The following is an 18,655-nucleotide window of genomic DNA, read 5'->3' as shown; positions in this document are numbered from 1 at the left end:
ATTAACAGGTGATTTTATAGGCTAACTGAGTAGGCCTATTGGCTGCAAGTTATTCATACATGTGGCGTAGCCTATGTGTACATGTGTCATCTTTCATATTTATACCCGACATAGCCTAAATGTTTATTTCTCGGAAACCTTGGCGACTGCCTCATCGCAATGTGTTTTGATGTAATGCCTTGTAAATATCAATTGTTGGGAAACTTGCATTGTAGTACTGCAGTAGGCCTATAACATGACAATTTTTTCTGCAGTGCTCACATTAAGTAGGCTATTGCGCGCAGCCTTTTCCCTTCTAAATTGGCTACCTCCGAAACTGCGCCTTCACCTTGCATCATGAAATGTATTTCCCGCGTTCCCTTCCCAATTCTTTCAACCAATGAATGCACACGAATGGGTCTGTTCATACTAATTAGAATATTCATATAGAATATTTAAGGGAGGAGACAAGGCGGAGACTTGGGCCCGCGTGTGCTCGTGCATGTGCGCAAGATTTCACGGCAAAACCTGGTTACGCACTTATTGGATTTTTTTGTCCGTAAGTAACTTTCAGGATTTTCGCGCCCGCACTTTCTTGGTAGGAAATCCACGCACTTCTTTGTACATGAGGCCCCAGGAGCCCGTTTCCTGAGAGAATCGTTGCTAAGTAACCAGTTAGCAACTTTCTAGGTTTCCTATGAAAAACTGCATTACAACTAGAGACCGACCGATCGATCGGCCGGCCGATTAAATCGGCCGATTTTTGCTATTTTTAATTAATCGGACGATTTTCTCATTTGGTTGCGCCGATTTTAAGGTCGAGGTCACGTGCTTAAAATTAATGAAAAACGAACGAAATAACAATCGAGTGGCTCCCCCAGCTGTGATCCTGTCCCCTAGTTCACTTCAGGGAGCCGTTCAAAAGAACCGAACGTCACACCTCCCCACTAAACATTGGACGTCGTATAGACGTTGAAATTAGGTCTAAATTGCGTCCGTCGGTCCATGACCAGTTTTGGACCTTAGAATGACGTACAAACTAGGTCCTTTATTTGGACGTCTAATAATGACCCTATTTGTACGTCATTATGAAGTTCAAAATTCGGACGTCAGTCTAGGTCACTTTTTTGGACGTCAAAAACAGGTGAGGGAAATCGACATGATTGTTATTGTTGCTGTTGCTTTTTTTGTGCTTTGTTTTTAAATAGGCCATAGTAGTTTTCCTAGTAGGCTATATTTTCTGTTCAGATCGGGTGGGGAAAGAGAGATACTCTCCAACGTGCAATGCACCGTGGGACACACTACCTAAACAGATGTGTCAAAAAAAATAACACATTGGGATGTGTAGACAGCATTGACAGATTATGTGTCATTTTTGTGTAAGATTTCACAGAATGTGTGAAACCTGAAGTTAAGAGGTTCATTTCTGGGTCGTGCTAATACTACAAGTGAGAAACTAACGGCCGTTTGGCTGTCCAATCGCGTGACTGTGGACATTTGAAAGCAGACTTCCGCCCGCCTTTTCTACCGTTGGAAATGCAAGATGCGGCGACTTGACTTCAGACACCGAGAGAGGCTGGCGTAAGTAATTCGCTTTATTGGTATAATTTCGTAACAATTACGTGTGTTACCGTTAATGTATGGTTAAAATCAAACCATGCTTCACAAGTTTTGCTGTACGAACATTGGAACAGCCTCAGTAGAAAATACCTCTGTGAACATTAAGCTAGCCTACAATCAGATGTAGCTAGTTATTGATACTCAGTTAGCTATTGATCTTTAATGCTTGCACTATAAATTATATTTATTTTCTTTTAATTCACATGTGGACTAACTTAATGGTTAAAACGTGTTGTGTTGGGAAAATTAAAGGTTTGAAATGTGATATTGGATGGTTTGCTAACAGTGGTTGCTAATAGGGTAACTGATAATTAGCTGGTGTGGAAGAAATCAGGCGGCACTTAACTGATGTGAAGTTTGAAAGCTATTTTCTGAGCATGAAAGAAAGTCTGACAGGATTTATGTAAGGATACTGAAACACCACGGATGGATTGACGTAGAGCTAGTACTGGTAGTGGGGCAAAAGTGGATGCTGCTAGTAACAGCAGGTATCGGAGGGGGCAAGACAAGGGCTAGCTAGCATAGAGGCGATTTTAAACTTCAGCGCTTCAAACGTAAGCAGTTCTGCGTCAAATCATGTAAATCAGACCATCCGCCACCCTCGTACATGATAAAGAATAGCACCAGTAAAAGCAAGCAGTATCCCACTGTTTTGTGTTGGCTCGATGAAAGGTGATACAAGCGAATTTCCGATTCACATTATGTCGGCTTGGTTGTAGTTGTTGTGGCCAGTCAATATACAAGCTTTGAACCGTAGTTCCATGTAAGTGTCGTGGTTTTCACCGTTTCAGTATGTAGTTGAATATGGTAGATCTGGGCAACTGGTCAACGCTGTCGTGTTTTGTCTCGGTAGACCTCGTATGACGGTGTGTTGGGAAAATACCGGCAGTTGTTTCAGATGGAGGGTGCGACGTGCCAGATGTACGCTGTTCGAGGGATAAAACGGCCACGCACGAGATATTGTAGGCAATGGTAATTGTTGACGATACCATGACATTTGAAAAGAAGATTCAAAGTTTGCGTTTTAGGTGGCAGAGTAGAACAGCTGCGTGTGAAGTGTGGCGACTACCAAGGTATCAACACCAGTTATGGCTACAGGATTTTTAAAGTACCTTCAATGCACTGGGCACTAACGTGCTCTCCCCCCCTCTCTCTCTTCTCTCTTAATCAGAGTCCAGGTCTTGTGGCCACATCTGTCCAAGCTCCTACTCTGATTGAACAGTTGGATGATCAGACTGATGGTAAGTGTGTGTGTGTGTGTGTGTGTGTGTGTGTGTGTGTGTGTTTCCATGTGTATCATATTGTCTATGTGATCATGTGTCTAATTGCCATCCACTTACAGGCCCTCTGCCTCCTTAATTCATTTGGTTTTTGTTTTTGTTTTGTTTTTTTTTTTCAGATTTTTTTTCTTATTGTTGTATTGTATGCAATTGTGATAAATATATTACTGTGATATTGTTATAACACAGAGACTTTGGTAAATGTGACATTTAAGTACTGCTGTACAATTTTCTGCTCTCATTTTCAGATGAAAAGTGCTACACAGTTCTCACACATATTCTGACTCCGAAGCCGCTGCAGTGTAAAATCTGAGATGTCTTTTCTGGTTGATTTTGTGCAGGTATTTTTCAAAGGATAGTTACTTTTAAAACGACTTTTAATCTTTAAAAACACTTTCATGCAGAGCCTCTGTTAGGACCTCATTGCGATACAGAGTTATGCCCTTGTCACCAAAATGTCAATGACCATATTTTAACCTGCTATTTAAGGCTGTCATAGCCATATTCTTATAACAATGCAGTTAAGTTCAAGAGAACTATAGTTTGGTGATATGGATCCCAAACGGAAGGGAACAGCAGCGGTTTGTAGTTGTAGAGAACTAATTAGCGCCAAGTGTTGTTAACCTGTTGTTTCTTGTTTACCTGTCACAGTAGCCCATAGCACTTTTGTCATAGAGAGCAACTTGGTCAGTAAATATGTGCCTGCTGTACAAAGTAGCAGTATTTGGATGAGTTACAGCTAACACGGACGGCAAACTTGAGACTGTATATTGTGTGGTTGACAGATTTTTGACAGCGATGGTGAGGGAAGCAGTGTACCGAACTCTCAGATGACTCGGACCAGGTGACCAAACCCATGCAAAGCACAATGTGAGTGTACACACACACACACACACACACACACACACACACAGACCATGAGTCAACATAGTAGCCCCGCATGCGATATTTTTCCAATTTATTGCTGTATGCTTACCATATCCATCATGTTGATGTGTGTTAATGCATCCTTGTGTGTGTGTATGTGTTGGTGTTAGGACTGTGCTGAGGCGTTCCGCCCCCCTCCCCCTCCACACCACTCAAGGCACGGCGGCGGCCCAACCGCAAACTAACGTGAGTACACAACACACACACTTGTGTGCATGCCACGCACTGACACTTTCTCTACAGTGACTTTTCAACTTTCCTTACATTGTGTGTGTATGTGTGTGTGTGTGTGACAGGGAGATTAACATGAGGCTGGATGCGCTTGGCTCCCTGCTGCGTCCATCACCAGAGGGGCCGGGGTTGCTGCGGCAGCTAGCCAATTAAAGGAGGAGGATGAAGGAGAGGAGTCTGACGATGCAGACATCGCCATCGTATTGCAGTCCACGCCCTCGCAGGAAAACCAGCCAATGAAAACGCTTGCAGCAGCATCAGCAGAACACACCGGCACGACTGGTAAACTTAAAGATACGCCACAGACCAGACATACACCAAATACAACTAGCACAGGTACACACACACACACAAACACACACAAACACACCAACACACACACACACAGCAGTACATCTGTTTTGTATAGCGCTTTGCCTAGTCAAAGACTTTTTACAGGAAGTATTATAATTCTGTTTTATAGTTGGGGGAAGCCATGGAAAGTAGATAACCCTATACAGCTGATGTGTGTATCAGTAATATTTATGTGTATGTGTGTTGCAGACAGAGCTTCTGAAGCATGCAGTGGAAGAGCTGTCAGTCAAGCTAAAGGTCCCATCCTCCAACCTGCTGCTGCTGCACGGAGAGGCGGAACTTAACACCTCACACACTATTGGCCAGCTAGGACTCTGCATCGCTGACATCTTTGGTAGGAATATGTGTGTGTGTTTGCGTTTGGGTGTGTTTGCGTGTGAGTCTGTGTTGGTGCAAGTCAGTCTTGGCTCCTTCCTGATATTATACTGTATAAGTTCATATGTATACCGCATTGCAAAATGAATTTCATTTACAGTATATCACGAAAGTGAATACACCCCTCACAGTTTTTGCAGATTTTTGAGTATACATTTTCATAGGAAATCATTAGAGAAAGTTCACTTTGACACAATGATTAGTGACCTTTTAACAACTTATTTAACCGCTTAAATTTCTTGTTCACTCAGAAAAAAGCAAAATACACCCATTAATGTTTGAACATGTACTCACAAAAGTGAGTGCACCCCAGATTAAAATCCGGTAGAGAAGGGGCTGTGTTGGCTCGAATCGTCTTGAAATGAAAAGGGAGGTCATCAGTGTGCGCAAGCATGGTAGTGGGACTGACATGGTTTGGGGATGCATGAATGCTGTCAACATTGGCAATCTGAAATACACCTAAAACAAACATGCACGTCAACATGCACTGTGACTACTGAAGCAGATCATGATATTCTCCATAGGATTGCATTCAAATCTCACACCGATCTATTTAAGCCAGATGCAGACTCAAAATGTAAAAGTTTAATGCAAAGAAAGGTTGAAACGCACACTGATGACCTCCCCTTTCATCCCTTTTCATTTTGTTTAATTTCGAGCCAACACAGCCCCTTTTCTACCGGATTTTAATCTGGGGTGTACTCACTTTTGTGAGTACATGTTCAAACATTAATGGCTGTATTTAGTTTTTTTCTGAGTGAACAAGAAATTTAAGCGGTTAAATATGTTGTTAAAAGGTCACTAATCATTGTGTCAAAGTGAACTTTCTCTAATGATTTCCTATGAAAATATATACTCACAAATTTGCAAAAACTGTGAGGGGTGTACTCACTTGCGTGATATACTGTAAGTTGAAAAAGTATGTTCTCAAAATATTTGAATGGCAAGAATTCACACATAGGTGATAGGACCTCTGGACAGCCATTTTCAATAATAAAATGCCAAAAAAAAAAAAAAAAAGGTAGATACACCGTTTTGCAATAAACTCTTCATACGTATATATAAATAATGAAATGAAAAATGAATGAAATTAAATTCACTCAGTTTAATGAAGAGCTAAGAAGATGTCATGATATCAATGTATGTGTAGTTGATTCGGCTATACTGACTGGTATGCTTCAGACCTTTCAATCAGTTAAGTAAAACTTGCTATTAAGTATTATTGATGATCTCTCTCTCTCTCTCTCTCTCTCTCTCTCTCTCTCTCTCTCTCTCTCTCTCTCTCTCTCTCTCTTTTCTTCTTCTTCTTCTTCTTCCTCCTCTTCTACTTCTTCTCAGTCTGGAACCAACTTCACATCCCTCTTCACTGCACTACTGACACTGAGATGGAATCCACAACCCAATCACTAGTGGTCTGCATTGGGAACCTGAAGAGTCTGTCATAACCGCCAGGAATGACCGTGTGACCATTCCCGTTGCAGACGGCCTGACTTGCACAATTGACAAGCTGTTCAAGCTTTACTGGGTCTGCAACTTGTTACATCCAGCACAGCTCAGCTCTGTTTTCACCTTCTTTGAATATGTTTATGACGTTCCCATCTCAACCAACAAACGAACAAAGGCACTACAACTTCTCTCAAAGCTTCCCAGCAGCCCAGTGATCACTCAACATGTGTTTATGCCCAAAATGTAAATAGTTACTACAGACATCAAGAAAGTAGTTTGGCATCTTTGTCAAGTACACGCTTTGTCAGATGCACAGGATATGATGATAATTTGCAGCCAAGATGGCTGTTCAAGTGTACAAGGACTTACTATGTAGACACCACCTACGTAGACACCACCAGTCCACAACAACAGAAATGGGAGTATCTTTCAATGACTCTTTTGAATCCACTGACATTCAGACAGCCTATGCAGCTTCAAGTAACACCTGAAGAAAGAGCATTTTGTGTCCCTTCTCAAGGACCGATTCTCCATAATTTACCAGTTAATGGCAATTTATCTGTGTTCATGCTTGTTAGGATTATTACAGGGAATTATTTTGATTATCATTTTGGCAACACTTTATTTTATCAGTACATCTATTAGCTCTAATACATACAGTGTTAATGCCTGTATGCTGTATAAGTAACTTGTAAGGCATGCACTAAGCAAAATCAAACATACGTTAGGCATGTATTCGCAAATCCCTTGTTCATGCACTATTTGGGATTTATTACCTAATATAACCTCAGTAAGGACCTAACAAATGTTTGATTTCGCTTAGTACATGCCTTACAAGTTACTTATACAGGCAATAACTCATTGATGCTGGATGTTGCGTTGTGCAACATTGGCCCTGGCGCCTGGAGTTTTGTATGGCATCAGCACCCTTTTCTGCAAGTGCTTTAGGCATCAATGGGTTAACATTGTATGTATTAGTGCTAAGCGATGTAATGTTAAAATAAAGTGTTACCATCATATTTAAAAAAAATATATATATGTTGTAAAACTGGACGATTGTGAAATGATATGATGTGGCAGATGTAAGACCCATTGATGTAATGCAGAGTTTTCATTCAGATGAACTGTCTCTTAACCCAAGGTACAATGTCTTTTCAATCTCTCTCTTCCAATATGTTGGAACCTATTTCATAAGAATGTTATTTTCAAGAATATTTAACACTACTTAGAATTTCAAGACTTTCGGGTTTTGTAATACACCGGTAATGTTGTTAAGAGATGATAGTGTAGGAGTCATAATCATCAATACTTCATGAAATTCGCAGTGGTGATAATTATTCTTGAAAAAGATCACATTTGTTATCTCCCCCTCTTCTGAAAAGCCTAACAAAAAAGAATATGACAGTAAAGTTAATGTAATACAATTTTTTTTTTTTTTAATTGAATGTAAACACAACTCTACAAAAAAAAAAAACGTTGCAGAGGTACGTAGTCAAGACTTTTGAAGATTGAACCTTGTAAACAAAAGTGTTTGCTAAATAAAAGTAAACCCCCCCCTGTCACTTTCCATGTGATAATTGTCTGTATATTTTGAAAACTAGAAGTTTCAAGGTTTTTAATGCTGTCACTTTTATGTTTGAATGACAACTCACAGAGATAATTTGAAGTCAAAAAGACGTCCACAAAAATGACGTCAATAAAACCACCTACAAAATGACGTCAAAAACATGTCCTCTAAGACCCTATTTGGACTAGAGATGACCGTAATATGGACGTAGTACAGACGTCAAAAATGGACGTCCATTAGACGTCCGAAAAAGACGTCGTCTGGAGTAACAGTCTGCACCTTCAGATGACCTAAATTATACGTCCAAAAATGACCTAAAAAAGACGTCCTTTAAACGTCATTTTGTTTACTGGGTCTCTGTCAGGCACACCTGTCTATCAGGCACATCAGCGGGCAGCTACTCGGAGCCCCAATAGAGCTCTTCAGCGTTGACGTCAACTTGTATGCGGCGTTTGGACTTCCGGTTCTATGGCGATTTTTTTACATTGCAACACGCCATAGAGATTCAGGTTTGGACGAACATTAGCGTGTCCCCGCATCCCTTTCTCATTAGTGGATCGGATCGTATCATCATGTTGGTGTATTCACATGTTAAATCATGACGATTATAATTCAATATTGCTAACCCCTTTCTGATCATTAAAACTTCCGAACTACATACTTTCCTTTGGTTGCCATGGGTACAACCTTCCGCACGTACATGCCGTTAGATACTGGCGCCGCTTCTGTAGTCGCCAAAAGCTTCCGGGTTTAGCATATGGACGCAACATCGTATTTATGTCGAAGTTTGACACAAAATGATCAACCATGTCATACCTACAGCCTATTTTTAACACCCTCGACAGTTTGCGGGGGTTCGCTAAGCGCGTGCTTGCACTCGGAGCTTATTTGAAATTTACCCCTATTCATTCCCAATGGAGGCCGGAAGCCGATAGGAACCAGGACGTCCTTAAATGCTAACATGAAAGACTACAATCTACTACATGCTTCCGCTTCCGCTGAAGAACTCTATACTGGTGGTAACCAGTGAAGTTTAGCTCTAAAAATACAATAGTAAGTTAAAATCTGAGCGAAATGTTAACAAAAAAGGATGCATTTCTGACATGTGATTGACTTTCACCCCATGTCTATTTGTTTTCAACGGCAACGGAGTTGAAATCAAAGTTGCTTGTGGTGTGTGACCACGATGCCTTTTACTGACCTAAGGACTATCCCTGAAATTGAGACGCATGGATTTTATCTATTAAATCGCCATTGCAACTTTCTGGAGTTGTTGGGAGTCTTAATTCAATATACTTGAATCTGTGATTATGTCAATCCCAATATTGTAGATGAACTAGTTTGCAAAATGTGTCACTGTTGAGTTCATGACAGGCTGGGAACTAAAGCATGATGCTAAGATATTTTTCAAGTTTCAGTCGGGGCCGAGGTAGTTTGGGTACTATTTTATCACCTTGTTAATAAAACAAAATGTAATCGGCGCTTTGGTAGTAATCATATTATGTCATTCATTGTTATATTATCACCGTCCGTCACCAAATAACAGGAGCCAGTTACGGCAACAGTGAACAGTCAACAGCTGTTTATAAACACTCCAAACTGAATAGCTGTTAGCGTTAGCGATTGCTTAGCACTTTTATTTGTGACTTTAACCCACAGTTGGAATAGTATCATGCTGTAATGTAAGCACATTTCGCAAAAGTGACATTATTTTTTGATAGCTTTGTGAATCCATCCTGTAAAATTGCCTCTTTGAAGGCTGTAGCAAGTTAGCTAAACATGCTAGGTTACGACAGAACTTGCTCATTTAAACTGAGGGAGGCACAGAGAGGAGAGCTGCCTTTGTTTACATCGCTGCCTGCGTGAATGTGAGATAGAGGCACTTGATCTGATTGGATCAGCACGAGTTTCACATTGACCCATTAAGTGCCGGGGAACAGCAAGTAGTGGTGGCTATAATAAGAATTAAATACAAATTAAACAGCTTATAAACATGCATTGAATGATTGTAGGCAACAATAAAATAACAAGATAATAATAAATAACAATTAATAATAAGCTTAATTATTAACCATGTACATGTGGATAATTCATACACTGACACAATAATATTTATGCAATTTGTGTTTTTTCTTACATTGCCTCTTGAAAATATTGGAAATAAATCATGGGCCACCAGACAGCTTTTGCCTCCCTTGTGTATTTGTTACATTGAACCGGTCATCACACAATAGGCTGTCACCGCTAATGTGCGGCCCGGCCCCTTGTTTATTTTCCTGTATTCTGCCCTCACTACATACATAATACATAATATTTCTACTAGGCCTATATATATATGAATATTAAGTGTGTAAATAGAACATGTTACTTTTAATTAATAAAAAACACATGTTATGGATAAATAAATGAAAAAGAATATTGTTTATATACCGGTATATTTTTAGCATGCCAATTAAGGATAATATGATAGCATATCGGCCTCAAAAATCGGCCCAAAAAATCGGCCAGTCACATCGGCCATCGGCTGACTCTGACCTCTAAATATCGGCATCGGCATCGGCCATAGAAAAACCCATATCGGTCGGTCTCTAATTACAACCAAGTAAGTTGCTAACTTTGTTTGTTCGCAATTATATTGTCGAGAAACGCACCCCAGGGACCTTTATAAACAAACAGTAAAGTAGCAATTTGCAGTAGCAGGTAAAAAAATGGCAGTAATCAGCACACAGGGAGACACATGCAGACAGGCTGGGAGGTCCTTAGAGGCCAAGAGTCTTCTGATCCACCGTACATCCCAGCAGAGCATTTCCAGCCTCCACACACTGAGAGATATTGCCTACTGTGAAATATGCACACACGCGCGCACACACACATACACATACAAACACACACACACACACACACACACACACACACACACACAGACAGACACACACAGACACAGACACACACACACGGACTTTATGTACTTGATTGTTGTTCCACAATTTGATTAATTGCAAGTTAATATCATTAAGAAATAAATCGGAATAATCTGAGCAGTATTGTGACCAACAAAAACAGCCTGCTATAGAGATGCATCCTCAGGGGTACAGGAAACATTCTTTCTTCCAGATGATAATGCTCCCTCTGTAACTGCAGATGCATGTGCAGTGCTGTATGGTGCAGTGTAGGAAACATAATTCTTATCTTTATATTTTTTGTTTTCATTATGGTATCAACTTTATGGTTATTGGTTCACTTTTAATTTGGGTTTTTTGTGTATTGGTTATTGTGGACATAGGTGTGGCGCTGGGCGTGTGTGATGCATACAGTAACTGGAGTCCCATAATTAGTCCCTACCTGGCACCTGCGCTCCAGTTCAGTTTGGTGTGGGCTGAGCTTGGGGAAGGCTATCCTTTTTCGTACCGCACTCCACTTCGCACATTGCATGGACCCAACTGCAAGCCCTGTTAAGTTGTATGATTTCTCTACCTTGATAGGGAAAGACTATTGGCGTCTAAGGACTATTGGAGTCTCGAGTGATTATGGTGAGCAATAAATCTCAAGAAACGGAGTTAAGTGTGTGGACATTACATCTTTGAATGCACGTAAAGAAGTTGATTTCCCCCTGCTTAGCCTACCGCGGTGCTGAACCATAGTTGGATCTGGTAGCTGCAATATGCTGTATTTAGCTAACTGCATTAGGCTGTATGGTGCAGTAGTTTATCTTGCTGTCTGACCCTTTCTTTCACTTTGTCCACTATTGTTAAGTCCACTGACCACCAGCCTTATGCACGTGACCAAAGACCAGCACATTGAGCAGGTATTTTTAGCCTCCCAATATTTAGAGGTTGATATTTTTCTACAGTAAGATTCTTCTACGACAGGGGAGAGGAACTTTTTTCATTCGAAGGGCCATTTCAAATTTCTACAAAGTCCTACAGGGGCCATACTATAAACTCAAACCAGGATTTCCCCCTGCACTTTAGGCCTATATTGAAGGCGGCTACCTTTACAACCAACCCCACCCCACCGGTCCCCTAAAAATATAACAACAATAATAATAATAATAATAATAATAATAGCAATAATAATAATAATGTGAAACTGCATGACATTGAAATTATATCGAGGGCCAGATAGCACACACTCACGGGTCGTAAATGGCCCCGGTCCATAGGTTCTCTATCCACGCTGTATGAGCAGGTGAAAGACACACGAGCACAGTAGTTTACGGAAACAATAACTAAATAGAAGTTTGCTATGCTATGCTTACCTTTCTGGGCTTGAATCCATGATGCTGCTTTCATGGCCACAAACTGCCATTCATCACGTGCCTTCAGCTGGAAGCCATGGAGCCATATGAGAGCCAGAACTGTAGCCCACACGGCCTTGTCCACCTGAACGCACACATACACACCAGTCACAATTACAACTGGAGATCAAAGCACGTGCACCAGTTAAACTGCAGATACTATGGCTTAGGCCAAGGGTGCAGGTTGGGTTCTGAGAAATTTGAATTGCTGAAATATTGTCAAGCCCGATTACACACATGTTAAAGGCATTGTGCAAAACTGGTACGTTTTTTACGCATGGAAATCCTTTATAAGTCTTGACTTGTGCCAGAAATCGACATCGGATACTCTCAATGAAAAAACAGGTTGAGCTCTCTTGAACAACACTGTCTAGAGAGAGGACAGGTATTTGAGGATGTAGTGCAGATCAGGGGATGGAATTAACTTAGAATTGTGTACAATTTGCAACGACTACGGGTTCAATTGTTTTCAGCTTTAGCTGTGTTGATAATTCATGTAGCACAACTTCCATATCCAGAAAGCATAAGGCAACAGAAATCCTGCCAACAGTGTCTGATGTATGATACCATGTGGTACCACCAATTCTAAAGATGAAAGCAATAGCAAGGCTATCATCTGAAAATTAAATACATGAAAGTTTCTCTACAAGTTACTTTTGGTATCAAAACACCTTGCATTTCCTTGTTTTTGAATGCACACACACTTCCAAATCCAAACAGTGTACAGTGCCATCAGAAAGTTTGGGCAGCGTTTTGGAAAATCATTACATCGGTTTATCCCTCGTTGAGCTTTTAAACTAGCAACTTCATTTTAACATATCTTAAACTGTAGGGAATGAGAAACATTTCAGCAGTGGACGAATTTTAATAGCTGTTACAGAAACAATTCTATGTGGATTTAAACAAAAATAGGCATGTGCCTAAATATGGGCACCCCAAAGAAGGTATACCATTAATATGAAGTAGAGCTCACCTTTGCAGCACAAACTGGTTTTAATGACTTTGGAATCTCTTCAGTCACCAAGACAGACATGATTGGCCATTAAAATGTTATTTATCATACAAAATAGCAGACGAGGCTTGTCCCAAGTTCTGTCTTAGAGAGTGGAATATGGTGGGCTCTGAACAAACTGTAGTTTGTTGTAAAATAGTTAAAATGGCATGGCTAAAGGATGGTACGAATGGTTACAGGCACACTACAGAACACCTCCATAGAATTACAAGACCATAGCTGCTGATAGTGCAGACTTAGACATGGGTCCTTCCACGTATACTTTTCACAAGGCAAAAGCTCATTGGATGGGTGATGCATAAAAAGGCTTTCCTGTGCATCCATCAGAAATAAGTTGTTAAACTTATGCAGGAAGCTTATCTGGACAAGCTAAAAGCATTTTGGGAAATCATAGTGTGGTCATATGATGCTGAGCTAGAGTTATTTGACTTTAACAATGGAAAATGGACATGGCAAAAATGCACCCATAAATTCTATGACCTCTGGTCTAAAACACACCCTACTATATAATAAGTCTGTGTGAATAGTATACACACTGTAAAACTTATTACAGTTAAGGGCCTCACTAATTATTTTCAAATAGCATATTTTTCAAAAGAATGTTCAAGTGTCAGTCACAAAATTAGAGCTGAGCAGAGTTTGGACTTTCCAGCAGGACAGTGTTTGCACTGCACTGATCAAAATTCAACAATGAGTTAATGCAAAACAACAAGTACAATGTCTTCATCACCATCACCATCATTGAAAAATAATGAATTTATTTGAACCAGGATGTCTAAAGAAGACAGATGAGTAACCTGACTGAATTAGAGGGGTTCTGGATAGAATAATTGGCAACTTTTCAGTAGCACCAGTAGGGCTGCGTACCGAATTTCGGTCCGGTCCTGGCACCGACCGAAAAGCCACATAGTATCGAATATCAAAACAAAACAAAAAAAACGGTGCCTTATTTCGATACCTTTTGTGCGTTTCAACAGTCCCTGTGTCAATAGTAAATCTGTGAACCAATAGCCATGTAGTCAGGTGAAATTGTCATTTGTGATTGGCTTCAAAGGACCTGGGTGGGCGGGACGAGCACGAGACATTTCATTCATTCAAAAAGTAGGCCTACTAGCGTTTGTTTACTCGAACAGCTGACAGTCGGTGAGGATATGTTGTAGGCTAACTTAGTTGTAGCTAGTTGCAGTTAGTTGTAGTTGCAGTTGTAGCTAGTTGCAGCCCTGATAGACTTGCTGAGATCTAACGTGTGGTTAAACTTTGCTCGTGTGACTGGATGCAAATAGAGCCAGATGCTCCATTTGTGACAAAGCTGTCCTTGCGAAAGACGGCAACACGACTTGGCGAAACATTAACGCACCAAATCAAGGCTAAGAGCCGAAAGCTGCGCTGAAATTTACAAGCCATGGACGAATGGACATTAAACATATTATTGTTTGAAATGAATTTGTATTTGTTAGTAAGTGTTTCTTGAACTCTATAGAAGATTAGGCCTATATGCGCTGCTGCCCTGTTTGTCTCTTCAGGCAGTGCCTGGCGCGGGCGCGGCTCAATCAGCAGAGTCCTGTTCAGTTGACGTTGAGGCTGTGTTGTGCTGAGGTGTTAATTTTGAAACATGTTCAACAACCCTTTTGTCCAACGAAGACGTGTGTGTTTGTGCAGTCATGATAATAGTGGTAGAACTACCGTCGCGCCAATCTTCCTCTGATGCTGTCGTTTTAAACCTCCTTGAGTGTGCACTCTCCTCTCCACTTGCGCACGGCTACTGTAGTTTTGATAATAATCAATGTGTGGGCGATCGCTAAGGGGTTTAATAAAGTGCGGAGATTTGAAAATTGTTCCCGCGGAGGGCAACGCTAAAAGACCCACTCGACATCCCTTCCATGCGATGCGTTACGACAGCGTAAAGATAGCGTCTCCCAGACATCCCAAGTTCCAAAAACTTATTACAGGGAGCTGCCTATCAACCCCGGACACCCCGACCAACACATTTGCAAATTAGTGATACATTGTTTGTCAATGCCCTTTCTGTCGTCCAGTCTGTATATAACTGCCTGCTTTTTTTTACCCAGGACTTTGCAGGGCGCCCTGCGAAGTGCACGTAATCTATTTCAAGTACCCCACGCATGACGCACGAGTCATTATATTCCTCTTTCCCGCATTGGCAATTGAAAAAACGCGAACTTGCATAGTCTAAAATCAGGAATGCTTTATCTGACTCGCGGGCATCGGAGAGCCACTATCAAATATCAGGGAGACTTATTGGACTTTCATTGGGATGTCTGGTCTTCCCAATCTGCAGGTTATGTATGAGTCAAGCGGTCAGGTGAAGGAGAGCGTGTAGCTACGTGAATTCAAAAGCAAATAATACGCAGAAGCTTCTAGAGAGAGAGAGAGAGAGAGAGAGAGAGAGAGAGAGAGAGAGAGAGAGAGAGAGAGAGAGAGAGAGAGAGAGCAACCTGCACCTGGAAGTGTGTATGTGTCTAATGCTCTTTTGCTCTATGATGTTGAGATTACTAAATAATTTACATGGCTGATTTGGGTTTTGGTGGAAAATTAGTAACAACGTGAATATTTGCTGCAATAGGCTATCTAGTAATAATTTGTGAAATAACAATAGCCCTAGCCTAGGTTTGCCTAGAGATTATGACAATAGTAGTAGTCATAGTAGTGCTGAGCTAACTGTCATCCAACTGTACTCCTGCCTACTTACTCAACACCTAGGCTACTTAGAAATCATCTTCTATATTTCATTTGAACTGAGATATATATTGAGTAATCTGTAATAACATTCTTTAAGATGACTGAAATGCACTCACCGTATGCACAATACTACTTGTGAAAATTTAGAATTTGATGATCTTATGGGTTCTTCATAATGAGATTAACTTCAAAACAACAGGTATCGAAAAACGGTATCGAAAAGCACCGGTATCGAAACCAAAGTATCGAAATTGGCACCGTATCGAAAAAAACAAAACGATACCCAGCCCTAAGCACCAGGCAGTTGGAACTTGTCTTCCTGTATAGCAAGTATCCACAGGCCATTAGATCAGCAAAGGTGAGCTCTACTTCATATTAATGGTATACCTTCTTTGGGGTGCCCATATTTATGCACACGCCTATTTTTGTTTAAATCCACATAAAATTCTTTCTATAACACCTATCAAACTTCTTCCACTGCTGAAATGTGTCTCTTTCCCTACAGTTTAACATATGTTAAAAGGAAGTTGCTACTTTAAAAGCTCAAAGAGAAATAAACCGATGTAATGATTTTCTAAAAGGGTTCCCAAACTTTCTCATGGCACTGTAAGACATGTCTTTCTGTCATCCAGAAAGATAACAGAAACAATGTCAACAGCCCATTTATGTTTGAATGCATGATCAATTCAAGACAACTGGTTTTACCCCTTTCGGTTCCCCCTTGGCCAACTTGTCCTCTGTCGTTCCCAGTACTTTAGCCAATGAGCTGTCCATGTGCCATGAGCCAATCGCCTTCTGGAGGGAGATCAGCTGAAGAAGGGGATCTGTGATCTGGGTTGACCCTAGTTCTGACACCACAGACATATTGTAAAAAAAACACAGATGGACATGACATAACATGAATAAAAGTAATCCACGTACAAGAATGCGCGCACATCAGTGGCACAGGTGCTGGACCGAACGTAAGATAACTGAAAAGAAAAGAAAATAACTGAAAATAAAATAAAGGTCCTTAACACTGTTAAATGCTCCCAAAGATTTAGTGGCACTACGCTTCAGACTAACCACTGTGATGAAGGACGGTTAGTCCGAAACGTTGTGCATTTTGGGAGCATCTAACAGTGTTGCGGACCTTTCTTTTCTTTTCTTTTCTTTTCTTTTCTTTTCTTTTCTTTTCTTTTCTTTTCAGAAAACATGAATAAAAGTCAGAAAAAAATGTTTGAAGAATTATTTTTCCAGAGTCACACATGTATATAGTCACACCTTGTATATTGGACTGAACTGAGAAACTGACTACTATCTCTCACAAAAAAGAGCAATCAGAGTCCCCTGACCCTAGTAGCTTGGCTCACCCAGGTCATTTCCATTCAAAATGTTTGGAAGTTAAGGCCCCATGGTCTGGAGGTAGAAGGGCGTGACTTAGGTGCCCCCCTATACCTGGCCAATTTCCCCCAGGGAGGCAGCAGGTCATTATACAATGAATCTCTTTAGCTACATTCACACACATCTGCCAACTTGCTACATCCGGCAGCATTTCCATTTCCATTCCACTGGATTACATCACTTGAACTGTGGTCTAGGTTTCGTTGCATTGGATCCGTTGGATTTGTTAAGAGTTGACAATTATTAAACTTTTGGCAGATGAAGGGAATTCGTCAGCCAGTGAAGTAGTTGCTATGGATACTGCAACCGATTGATTTGTAATCATTTGCCATTGTTGTCGTTATTGGCTGCTGCACCTGCGTCAGACACGCCCGTTCTTGTGCATTAAGCCATGCTGGACCCCGTTTCTCGAAACCATCGTTGCTAACTTGTTAGGAACTTATTAGGTTTCCAATGGGAAATGACATTGCAACCAAGTAAGTTTCTAACTTAGTTAGAGAAGCAAACTGGGTGACCAGAGTGAATTTCAGCAGTATTAAGTCAGCTATGTTACGAGCTATGACGCGGTACGGTGAACACTAAATTGAATTTTTATATCTTCAAATGTCCAAGATTGACATGCAGAACCGTTTTGTGATTAGCTAAATCGAACATGTCAATACCATGTCCAGAGCAAAAAAAGGGAATTCATGGCAAGTCTTCAACAAGCACCTACCACTACAACGATCACTTCAGTCGTCACTGGTGTTCCTGTACAGTTACATGTGTAAAGCTTATATTAGCACACTGCACAGACAGACTGCATAAACACAGCCATGAACTATTCACAGACAGTCTGTCCTCACCTCAATGTTGAATTTGATGAGGAAAGACCCTGGAAATGAATCACCCCAGCAGTGTTGACAGATTTGTCTGATCAAAACCCGCCCAAAAGGTTCTCAAAACCGCCAAAATGTGCTAAATTCTGCCCAATTTCATCAAATTGCATTGATTTCTATGGGCACAAAACTGCTTAAAAAACGGCAAACGGACAATTTTTCCCGATGGCCATCCCAAGTAGCCCAATTGAGCGGGCAACCGCCCAATCTGGCAACACTGCACCCAAGAAGGAAGAAGACCACCCTACGCACCCCAAAGATAGAATTGACTTACGCCATCTAGCTGTGTTTCGCCAGACTACACACAAGGTTGTTTCCTCACGCAACCATCTGAATCATTTCTGAACAAATGAGCCAATCAGGATCACGGGTGGGATTTTCTATAGGTGGGCGGCGTTATGGCTGTTCTTCCACCTGCCGTTCTCAGCCACGTCACGAGTCGAGTTCAATGTGAGTCGCTGAAGTGGCACGTCAGTAAAGATGAGGATTTTTTATAGGGAGCATCATTCATCAGTTATATCTGGGTAAATGTGTAATGTCATGTGTGAAACCTTTGTTTATCATGTAATAGGTAATATAAATTGCCTGGTGTTTACCTCACTTGCT

General features: G+C 40.9%; 1 protein-coding gene and 1 long non-coding RNA gene across 2 annotated transcripts in view; one reads left to right on the top strand and one right to left on the bottom strand.

The window, feature by feature from the left end:
* Window positions 1–2,773: 2,773 nt before the first annotated feature.
* LOC134454399 (uncharacterized) lies at window positions 2,774–8,121 on the top strand. Its single transcript, XR_010035828.1, has 7 exons — window positions 2,774–2,840; window positions 3,128–3,220; window positions 3,665–3,749; window positions 3,917–3,992; window positions 4,103–4,319; window positions 4,581–4,725; window positions 6,105–8,121. It is a non-coding gene; the product is annotated as an uncharacterized LOC134454399 (long non-coding RNA).
* A 2,255-nt stretch (window positions 8,122–10,376) lies between these two features.
* LOC134454401 (von Willebrand factor A domain-containing protein 5A-like) overlaps window positions 10,377–18,655 on the bottom strand; it is a 32,328-nt gene continuing 24,049 nt past the window's right edge. The window contains exons 16-18 of the mRNA XM_063205381.1: window positions 16,494–16,636; window positions 12,038–12,161; window positions 10,377–10,618 (exon numbers count right to left, since the gene is read on the bottom strand). Coding sequence (XP_063061451.1) covers window positions 10,539–10,618; window positions 12,038–12,161; window positions 16,494–16,636 — 347 coding nt within the window. The 3' untranslated portion in view covers window positions 10,377–10,538. The remainder of the gene's footprint in view (window positions 10,619–12,037; window positions 12,162–16,493; window positions 16,637–18,655) is intronic.

Source organism: Engraulis encrasicolus, chromosome 8 (assembly GCF_034702125.1).
Source record: "Engraulis encrasicolus isolate BLACKSEA-1 chromosome 8, IST_EnEncr_1.0, whole genome shotgun sequence".
Lineage (NCBI taxonomy): Eukaryota > Metazoa > Chordata > Actinopteri > Clupeiformes > Engraulidae > Engraulis > Engraulis encrasicolus.
This window is presented reverse-complemented; position numbering and strand designations above follow the sequence as displayed.